Source organism: Acartia tonsa, chromosome 11, assembly GCF_053477335.1.
Source record: "Acartia tonsa isolate MP-2025a chromosome 11, ASM5347733v1, whole genome shotgun sequence".
In the NCBI taxonomy this organism is placed as follows: Eukaryota; Metazoa; Arthropoda; class Copepoda; order Calanoida; family Acartiidae; genus Acartia; species Acartia tonsa.
The window spans coordinates 47,220,413-47,232,428 of NC_137270.1; the positions used below are offsets into that span (position 1 = coordinate 47,220,413).

At 30.7% G+C, this 12,016-nt stretch overlaps 1 protein-coding gene across 1 annotated transcript; it reads left to right on the forward strand.

Moving 5' to 3' along the window:
* The first annotated feature begins 4,571 nt into the window (after positions 1 to 4,571).
* Positions 4,572 to 9,474, forward strand: LOC145331337 (carbohydrate sulfotransferase 11-like). The gene is made up of 7 exons (XM_080175953.1): positions 4,572 to 4,578; positions 5,480 to 5,543; positions 6,516 to 6,572; positions 7,675 to 7,763; positions 7,925 to 7,976; positions 8,803 to 8,863; positions 9,448 to 9,474. Exons 1-7 carry the CDS (start codon positions 4,572 to 4,574, stop codon positions 9,472 to 9,474), a joined length of 357 nt encoding a protein of 118 aa, XP_080032079.1.
* Positions 9,475 to 12,016: the final 2,542 nt, after the last annotated feature.

Genomic DNA, 12,016 nt, shown 5'->3' on the forward strand with positions numbered 1-12,016 from the left:
TTTTTTTTAGATTTCTTAGAAAAATATTACGCAATATATTTTCATATTCAGACCAAAAAAAATCTTACTACTTCACATAAATGGATTTTTAAAAGTTTTCTTTTATAGGCGGATAGAAGGGCAGCCATAAAAAGGATATGTCGACAGGGAAATTAATAAACATCTAGATACATTTCATATTATACAGTAAGACCCACGAAAAAGTATCTTTTAGGGCTTACACAGCCACTTTTTTTCCTCAGTCACTTTTTAAAACTTTAGCTCTAAAAATCTACGGTGTTAATGGAGGTAAAATTAAAATTTTTATATATGCTTGTGTGGAAATGTATAGAGAACACGGATATATGCTATTTTTGATGATACATTGAGAAATAAGGACTGTGAACCCTAAAAGATACTTTTTCATGGGTCTTACTGTATATCAACATACTTTTTGAAAGATATCCTATTCACTTTAGGCTACATAACCCTGCAGGGCTAACATTTACAATTATAATATAACAAAACAATGGGACATCAACCCCCCCTTATTTTCAATTTATTTCAAAATAACGGAGGGAGTGGGATGTTTCTTGTGCTAGCTTAGCACTTTGAGAGAAACCTCCCAAGAAAAGTATCAAGAAAGAGCACATATTGTTATGCTTATTCTAGGCAGGGGTAGATTTTCGTTCAATAAATTCTACAAAAAAAAATCACGAAACCTTTTAAAATTTTCTACAAAAAATTAAGAAATCTTTTAAAATGTTTCATTTATCTAAAGAGGGGTGGGTAATTATAAAAAAGCTTCGCTTTTAACAAAAACAGCGGTTGGGTTTTGGGGTGGTGATAATTGTTTAATTTCAAAAAATGTATCTATATATGTATGTTAATTTATTAAGAATGATTTTCTGCAACATTCAAAAATTGAAAAAGGAAAAAAAATATATTTTTCACTTTAAAATAAAACAATTAATATAGATTTAAAAGCTGATTTATCAAGTCTAATGATTATTTTAAACCTGTATATTAAGACAATTGATGATAAAAAGATATTTATGAACAATGATGAAAAACAAATTGTTGGTTGAAATGTTCGGACACTTTTAGTTTGGAGGCAATAAATTTAAATTCCATAAAGTTTTCAACCAACCATAAAATTAAACTTGGTTATAAAACTTTGGGGTACAGTATTATTTACCAAAGAATTATAATGACGTTTTCTTATTTTAAAGACTTTAATTGAATTTTGATTAGATTATACAAACTAATAGTGTTCAAACTTTTCCATCAATAATTAAATTCGACAAACGGTTCAATTTGGTTTGTCATAATTGTCTTATCAGTAAAGATCTCTGATAGAGAAATAGCTTTGCGGTACGGCTTCGAATCCAATCGTTATCCGCTGTACATGAACAGCATTGTTGTATAGACAAATTTCCACGGATACTTAGATATCCGCAGAAAGCTGTCTATAATACGATGCGATAAAGAACGAAAAACCCGAAGACGAAGAAAGTTACGTAATAAAAACAAGGAAATATCCATCTCTTTTTTATTGGTCTTCTTTCCCACTCCTCCTCTCCTCATCCCTCATTTTTGTGATGTCATCGAGGGACCCTCTTCGACTTCCGAAAAACCTACTATTTTTCTTTGGTATAGATGATCTTACAACATGGTTTAAATCTCGCAATGCTGAGCTGTTAACCTGCATTCATCCTAAGGAATTATTTGTTCTTGCTAATTGCAAAGTATTTAAAAGCGAAGCTTTTCTATAATTATGGTTGGTCCGTCCGTCCGTACGTCACAGTTAGCTCTTTTCGTTAATTTAAACAGGTTAAAATTGTCCGATCGATTCCAAACTTTGCGTAATGACTCCTGTAGTAGTTAGGTACAATTTAGAAAGCGTAGTAACTCTAATATCCATACCACAATGTCAGTATGTCCATTTAAAACATGTCGATTTTTTTGACAACAAATTTTTGTATGTTAAAATTATCTGATTCTTCTGATTTTTTATAAACTGATTCCTATTACAACAAGGTACAATGTTATAAACGAAGCATCTCTAAAAAAAAAGTCCCATAAATGTACGTGTGTCCCTAAATAGTATCATCTATTTATGTAGTTTTGCAACAAATTTACTTACAATATTGTTTGACAATCTACAAATGTTAATGTTCGTTTGTCCTTCCATTTCAGAGCTTCGCTTTTATGGATGTTTTCATCCTTGTTCTATATACAGCGTATAGTGACCAATTAAAAATGACGTCATTTTTATTGGACACTTTATGCTGTTTCATTTTTCTATGATAATACGTCCATATGTACCTAACGGAGAGCTTTCATGTTTAAGACGTGTTAGACTTGTCCTATTGATTTCAAACTTAAAATATTGTTTACTGTAACTTAATTTAGAGAGCGAAGGAATTGTTACTAGAAAAGCCATAAATTTTTTAAAATGTTGATTTTATATTAAAATTATCTTATTCAACTGATTTAAAAAAATGATTCCTAGGGCAACAAGATGCAATGTTATAAGCAAAGCATTTCAGTAAAAAAGTCCTAAGAATGTAAGTATATCCTTTTAACAATTTTTAACAAAGAAGGTGTATCAACTATTTTTTTTATAGCTAGCCGGTTCTTTTAGTAAGTAGTAGATGTAAAATTTTTCATAGAATTCAGATATGCAATCGGTTTTTTTGTAGACCTCTTATTTTTTAAGTAATTTAAGTTTAAAAAAAAAAAAATTAAGTCGATTTTAAGGTACTAAAATGCAACAAAAAAAAGAAAGAAAATGGTCATTATGAACAAAAATAGTAAGATCTTTAATTTGACACCTTACTTTTTCAATTCTGTCAGGTAATTATTGAAAAAATCGATTTTTTTTAACCCACGAGAATAAAAACTTTGAACTTAATTTTATTATTTCACAAATAAAAAAATATGGGTTCATATATACCTTCAGAATCAGAAAAATATTACGAATCCATTGTAAGCAAAATTGAAAAAAAAAGTTTACAATATAGTATATAAACTACAATAAAAGGAATTATATGAAAATATCATATTATATTGTACAGGCAACGTCTTAATTCTTCAATTGAGTATAAAAATGGGAAGGGGGTAAAGAGGGGGTAAAAAAGGGAAGACAACAGTGTTGTCTGAACAAAAAAAATAATTGGCCATTTCTTTAATTTTTTAATTTTTTAATTTTTTTCAATTTTGCTTACAATGGATTCGTAATATTTTTCTGATTCTGAAGGTATATATGAACCCATGTTTTTTATGTCTGTTTGAGAAAATATTTAGGTCTAAAGTTTTTATTATACCGAGGTTAAAAAAATAGATTTTTTCAATAATTACTCAACAGAATTTTAAAAGTAAGGTGTCAAATTAAAGATCTTACTATTTTTGTTCTTACTGGCCATTTTCTTCTTTTATTTTGTTGCGTTTTAGTACCTTAAAACCGACTTAATTATTTTTTTTAAAAACTTAAATTACTTAAAAAATAAGAGGTCTACAAAAAAACCGATTGCATATCTGAATTCTATGAAAAATTTTACATCTACTACTTACTAAAAGAACCGGCTAGCTATAAAAAAAAAGTTGATACAACTTCTTTGCATTATAAGTAAAGTTGTTGAAAAATACAGGATATTGTTTAAGGACATACTTACATTTTGAGGACTTGATTATAGAGTTGCTTCGCTTATAGCATTGTACTTTGTTGTCCTAGGAATCAGTATAACAAAATTCTGATCAATCGGATAATATTATCACATAATTATTTGTTGTTAAAAAATAAAAAATCAACATGTTTAAAATGGACGTATGGATATTCTGGTAACGGTTATAGAGTTGTTATGCTTTATAAATCGTACCCAAATACTTTAGGAATCACCATAATAAAACGCTATCTGTCTGTGACGGACGGACCAACCCTAATTAGAGAAACGCTTCGCTTTGAAAAGAAGGTTACGTGATCATAAGTTTGAAATTGATAAGACAATTCCAACATGCCTAAATTATTGATAATATCTACCCATAACGTACGGACGGACCGACCTTAACTATAAGAAAAGTTTCGGTTTATGGACAAGAACAATAAAAATGCAAGGTCGCATCAACCAGTTGGAGAAATGAATTCGCCATACTACAGGAAAAATCTTATTTCTGACGTTATTTTCTTATGTTAGCTTCGAAACCGATCAATAATATTCGCTGAATTATAACTGGTTCTCAGCCATACTGAAAAATTATGTATCATGTCGTGTTGTAGACAATTTGTCAATGAGCAGGGATCACAAGGAATAAGACAATGGAAAATAATTTGATGTACATACCCCCCCAGTAATAATAAACAAAAATACCCCGTCTGTAGATACACATAATGGTATTGCTTATAAATGAGAGAGCGTAATTTAAAAACTTTGGGTATCAGTATAATTTAATTCAGTGTATTTTATATAGTAACATATTAATTAAATTGTTTTTAGCTTAAGAGGGAGGGAACATTGGACTGTAAATTACACTAGTACCCAAAGTTTTCTTCACACTTTTTGGCTTCTAAAATTTGGTTGTTTTATCATATCATGATTGGTAAGTACAAGCTAGCAGTGTATAAACGAGAATTTATATCTACAGTAAAAGACTAAAGTAATTATGTTCATCATCATTGGGAATGTGCATCAATTTATCTATCCATTGTCTTATCTGTAAAGTTCTCCCAATGTTTAACAGGATGTTTATTTGTTTGTTTGTACCGAAGGATCTCGCTAGCCGCTGGCTCGATCGGGGTTTCCTTGACAGGGTAGCTTTTAACCAACTATTTTGGAAGAGGGTACCACCAACCTCCCAAGAAAAATCGCTCCTAGAAAAAAATCTACTTGTTTCTTAATATAAATTTTAAGCTTTTGGGATTTCACTACCCCTTCAAGTACCCCTAGAGGCCTCCAGGGGCGTAACCGCTAGTTCAATAATAAATCAATAAAATAAATATGATTTTCTCATAGAATTTAATATCCGCGGATGATATATTTAGAAATGGTGATTATAAAAAAGAAACGAAAGTAAGCAATTTAGGCATGATAAAATTATTTGAATCTATCTGATTATCTTTCTATCTATCTATCTATCTATCTATCTATCTATCTATCTATCTATCTATCTATCTATCTATCTATCTATCTATCTATCTATCTATCTATCTATCTATCTATCTATCTATCTATCTATCTATCTATCTATCTATCTATCTATCTATCTATCTATCTATCTATCTATCTATCTATCTATCTATCTATCTATCTATCTATCTATCTATCTATCTATCTATCTATCTATCTATCTATCTATCTATCTATCTATCTATCTATCTATCTATCTATCTATCTATCTATCTATCTATCTATCTATCTATCTATCTATCTATCTATCTATCTATCTATCTATCTATCTATCTATCTATCTAACTATCTAAATAAATTTATCTACCCACAAGAAGCTGTATATACATTATTGAAGAAGTATACGTCATTCAAAACAGTCAGACATCCGTATTCAAGGTATATTGTAGTGTAGCTATGCTATTCTAGTTTTAGACTTTGTCTGTACGTTATTTCTTAATAGCTTTATGAAAAAACATACTTTAATATTACTAGAAGAGTTGAGCTGGATATCCGGCCATTTTCAATATCTGGCAGGATACCGGATATTGAAACTATCCGGATACCAGATATCTAGCTGATTTTTAATGCCGTATATCCGGTTATCCGGCCGGATATTCAGTAATTTGCCGGATATTAAACGTTGCCCAGATATCCGGCATTATAAATCAGCCGGATATCCAGTATCCGATCAAAAAAGTATCTGGCCCAACCCTAATTAGTATATAGAGAGGGAGGGGGGACATTGGAATGTATATTATATCGGTTGCTGATATGGTTCTCCTTTACAGTGAGAGGGACCGTGGAGGAAAGTTTACTAACTAAGTTGGGGGATCTGATTTAAATTTTTCACTGGACGTTTGCGGAGCTTCACTGTTAAGGAGTACCATATCAGTATAGATGTAAGCGAGATCCTTTGCTACAAACACACACACCCTATTACTTTTATGATGTTACTGTGTAATCATTTATACTAAAGTAACAGGATGTCTGTTTTTATGTGTGTTTGTGTGTCTGTATCAAAGGATCTCACTAACCGCTGAACCGATCGGGTTCTCCTTAATAGGGTAGCTTCTCATAGGTCCCAGGAAGGTTAATAACTATTTTCTTGGGGGGTGGTACACCCCCACCCCCCAAAAAAATGAAAATGCCACCCCTCTAAAAAAGAAAAATTTCAATTATTTTTAACTAAAATTAAAAATATGAAGGGGTCACTTTTTTTTACTTCTCTCTTCAAATCTAAAATAATAAATTGGTTATAAAATTTGACTCTTCTCTCCTGAAGTGCCCTTAGAGGCGCTAGTACTAATTAAATTAATAAAATATTATATTGCTGCTGCGCTACTAAATGATATAATTTTTTTGTATTAGGCTAATATCAGCATATAAGAACAAAATACTGGATCAGAAGGACATAGGTTTCATAAAGTAAGTTTACTCTAAGTATCGCACCTACTCTATTGTAGGGTTGGTCTGGATACTTTTGGGCCGGATACCGGATATCCGGCTTATTCGTAATACCGGATATCCGGTTCCGGTAGGATATCTGGCCAAAGTTCGATATCCGACAAATTACCGGATATCCGGCATTAAATATTAGCCTGATATCCAGTATTCGGCCCAACCCTACTCTATTGATATAGTTTGTTCGTCTGTTTGTCTGACCAAGGTACTATGGCTATCTGTACTTTACAATCTTAAAATGTTTGATTATCTTTCTATAATTATCAGTAGGGAGGGGACAATGTGCAGTAAATTACACTTATACTCAATATTTTCAAATAACGTATTTATTTGTTGAATCATTAACTTTGGGTTCTTTTTATTGTGTGTGTGTGTGTGTGTGTGTAGCCATAGTTTCTTAGTGTTTGGACCTAAGTAGTCATGGAGTAGAACAAGACAATTTTGTATGCTAGCACCAGGGCCAGCTCAAGGTCCACGCTCAAGTACAAGTACTTGACCCGCTGTCTCAAGGGACCTACTCTATATTACCTCACCCTTGCCAAGTATGGCAGGTGTCCCAAATAACGTCACCATAATGAATGACGCTCTCCACAGAAGGGCTTGGGTAAGGGTTGTACTGATATTATGTACTTGACTATTGAGTATCCAAACTACCAAATTATCACCCTTCTTACACAACCAAGGGGAAGTTGCGTGAATGAATTGCGACTGAGGAATTGGAGTTGCCACATGTGGACTTTAACTCAAACTTTCACCACAATAACTCAGTGGGTTAAAACGGAGCAACGACGCCCCTTGGAACTTTTTATTGATTTTAATTGGTTGGTTTAAAACTAGCAGTGTCCAAACTTTTCAATCAATGATTTAATGTACAAAAGGGGTAATTTTGTTAATCATAAATGAAAATGTATATTTATTTATCGCACAATGTCTTATTCTTAAGATCTACCTTATGTCTTTATCTATCAATCTATGTACCTATTTATCTATCTATAATTCTACCTATCTATCTACCACTCCTACTAAATATCTATCTTCAAAATTATCAATCTATATTTGTATTCAGGAAAGGACATCTGAACTCTATAGAACGAAGATTTGGTTCTCTGTCCTTTGTCTCCTTTGTTAAGAATATTCTATTCGAATTTTACATAGGCAATTTTTAATATATCAGGGATCTAAAGGGATAAGACAATGGCTGATAAAATGATGTACAGTTGGAAAGTCAAAGTAAATTTTTGTTAAGGATATTTTATTTGAATTTAATATATTAGAGTTTCATTTTATACAAAATAAAAAAAAACTTTGAAAATTAGGAGAAGTGAATCCTCATTGGAAACCCTACTATCGCCAGTGTCAATACTGCAGGTTATTTATTTATTTTTTGAAGCGAAGCTTTTTTATAATTAGGGTCGGTCTGTACGTCCATCCGTCCATCCGAGACAGGTACGATTTAGAAAGCGTATCAACTCTATAATCATTACTAGAATGTCCGTACGTCCATTTTAAACATGTCGATTTTTATATTTTTAACAAAAAAGTTTTATGTGATCTAATTATCCGATTGTTCTGATATTTGGTATACTGATTCCTGGGACAACAAAGTAAAATATTATAAGCGAGGCATCTCTATAATCAAGTCTTAAAAATATAAGTATGTCCATAAACATTATCCTGCATCAAGCAGTTATTCCACAAATTTACTTTGACTCTTATTCATTTATACTATGGTTATTCAGTTCTGACACTATACAAGTGTTAATGTCAGTTTGTCCTACTGTTTCAGAGCTTCGCTTTTATGGATGTTGTCATCCTTGTTTATATTTTTGTGTGATAAAAATACATTCTGTACAGAAGATCAGCTGTTACTTTCCTATTTTTAAAACTATACGATTTTTTTAGGTAAATTTATTTAACAATTCTTAAAATATAAAATACAGTGGGGGGATGTGTACTTGCCAGTTGCCAGCCGCTACATTGTTAAGGCAATAAGACAAGGGATAAGACAATAATTTTCTAAAATGACAAACATCTCCAATGATGATAATCAAAATTAACCCTGATTGGATAAAAGTTTGACACTACTGGTTTGTAACTAACAATAGAATTATATAAATATACCCAAGGTTTTTTTGATAAAACTTTGAGTACCAGTTAAATAATCAGTTAAATCTACCCTTCTTCATATTCTTAGACTTCCAACAAAATATTTACTCAAGTTGGAAACATTCACTGATGATTTGATAGGATTACAGGTATCTATCTATATATCTATCTATCTATCTATCTATCTATCTATCTATCTATCTATCTATCTATCTATCTATCTATCTATCTATCTATCTATCTATCTATCTATCTATCTATCTATCTATCTATCTATCTATCTATCTATCAATCTATCTATCTATCTATCTATCTATCTATCTATCTATCTATCTATCTATCTATCTATCTATCTATCTATCTATCTATCTATCTATCTTTCTATCTATCTATCTATCTATCTATCTATCTATCTATCTATCTATCTATCTATCTATCTATCTATCTATCTATCTATCTATCTATCTATCTATCTATCTATCTATCTATCTATCTATCTATCTATCTATCTATCTATCTATTTATCTATCTATCTATCTATCTATCTATATATCTATCTATCTATCTATCTATCTATCTATCTATCTATCTATATATCTATCTATCTATCTATCTATCTATCTATCTATCTATCTATCCATCTAACTAAGAAAATTTATCTACCCACAAGAAGCTGTATATGTTCAAATTATTTTATCTAATATATCCATCTATTATACTATTGATTATTTAGGAGGTTAACTTACAAACAAATTTGTGAATTTTACATATTTAATCAAACATAACAAATTCTTTCTATAATTATTTATCTATTTATTTATCTATCTTACTATATTTCCATATATTTTTTACATCTATCTAACTATCAATTAACCCTCTTTAATTGATCTTTTTTATTAGGTAGTTACAGATGTAACATTTTCAACCTTTCACAAAATAAGGAATAAGAGCAAGGAATAGTTTAATTCAAATTTTAAATTAACTATCACTTTATAAAATAAACAGGATGTGTTTGTGTCTGTCTGCACCAAATGATCTCGCTAACAGCTGAACTGATATGATTGTTCTTTACAATGTAAACTCTCTTAGGTTCTCAGGAAAGTTTAAAATTATTTTAAGGGAGGGCACCATCACCCTCCTATGAGAATAGCCCCTTGAAAAAAATGCCCTACCCCCTAAAAGACAAAATTAAGGATTGAAAAGGGCAGATTTCGACTTTACCCCACTCTCATTTCCATAAGTTCCCTTTAAAGGCCTCTAGGAATTTAATTTTCTTAGGATCCTCTAAATGGCTAGATATATACATAGCTGTTTTAGTATATAGATAGATTAAATAATAAAGCAATAGACATATGAAAAATATATTTATATAGAGATAGATAGATAAATATATTAAACTATCAAAAATAGGGCCATGGAGAAAAACAAGGTATCGACTATATTGCCTCCCTACCAGCTGACATCAGAAATCAACTTTACAGGCAAAGAGAAAAAAAAGATAAAAAAAACAGGGATTTAAAGGGATAAGACAATGACTGATAAAACGATGTAAGTCCCCAAGGACAATTAGATTACAATTGTTTGACACTCAACTAATGAACCAAATGAACAAAAAAAGTTGTTAAGGCAACAAATAAGAAAACGTTATAAAAGTTTGGGGACTTGTGTAATAAACAGTACAATATACCCTTCCTTTCTGATAATAACTGAAAAAAGGTTAAAAGTTAAATTTTCATCAACTAGGGTCATGATCTAAATCTCCAATAGTAAAAGATAAATAAGTATGATTTACTTTTAGGAAAGAATTGTTTTATCAAAATTAAACTTTAATAAATTTATGTCAGAGGGAATATTTTGGAACTAAGTGATTTTTGACAATAAAGTGTTATTTTTTTCATATGCCTAGACCTTGAATAGGGCCCTTCTCCTGCGGGGCTACCAAGTCCTTATATAACCTATCCCAACCTGACCTAAAGTAAACAACACTAACCACTCTCTTTTTTTTCATTATGCAAAACAAGAAGGTTCTTTAAAATTCATAAAAAGCAAGGAATGGCTTTTTTTTTTAATCTACATTTTTTATCTTTTTTTTCTTTTTATTATAGACAGTATGAGTTGGATTTTAAAATGTTTGGATATACACAATATGATTATGAATTATAATCAGGGATTTTAAGGGATAAGACATTGGATGATGAAAATTTAATAACAACATTATAAAACCAATTTAATTCATACTCCAGTGTCCACCCCCTGAGAAAGATTGATTTTTAACAAATATAGTTGATTTTTATGTGAGAAAGTTTTATATTGTTTTATTTGTAAACTGAATTAAAATTCAAATATTTATTGGGACAAAACAACATGTACATTTAATATCAACATTTATAAATGATAATTACATTGTATTAAAATTTATTAATAAACTATTTTTAAAAGCGAAGCTTTTCTATAATTAGGGTCGGTCCGTCCGTCCGTACGTCCGTCCGTACGTCACGGAAAGCTTTTTTCGTTAATTTAGACATGTTAGAATTGTCCTATCGATTTCAAATTTTGCATGGTGATTCCTTTAGTAGTTAGGTACGATTTAGAAAGCGTAGCAACTCTATAATCATTACCAAAATGTCCGTACGTTCATTTTAAACAAGTTGATTTTTTTTACTTTTTAGATAGCTTTTTTTCGTTAATTTAGGCATGTTAGAATTGTCCTATCGATTTCAAATTTTGCATGGTGATTCCTGTAACAGTTAGGTACGAGTTAGAAAGCGTAGCAACTCTATAATCATTACCAGAATGTCCGTACGTCCATTTTAAACATGTTGATTTTTTTACATTTTTAACAACAAATTTGTATGTGACCTAATTTTCCGATTGGTCTGATTTTTGGTATACTGATTCCTGGGACAACAAAATACAATATTATAAGCGAAGCAACTCTATAATCAAGTCCTAAAAATGTAAGTATGTCCATAATCATTATCTTGTATCAAGCAGTTTTTCAACAAATTTACTTACAATTTTGCTTTGTCTCTTAAACATTCGCATTCTGATTATTCAGTTCTGACATTATACAAGTGTTAATGTCCGTTTGTCCTACCATTTCAGAGCTTCGCTTTTATGGATGTTGTCATCCTTGTTTTAGTAAACAATAGGTTTAACACAATATAATTCAAGTATCCAAGGATATTGTACCAGATTTTCATGTACTCTGATAAAGTTATGCTTGCAGCTGGCTTAGAATAATTCTCTCCTTCCCCTCCTCTTCTAATGGATGAACTTACTGACCAATAACTGAGATCCAT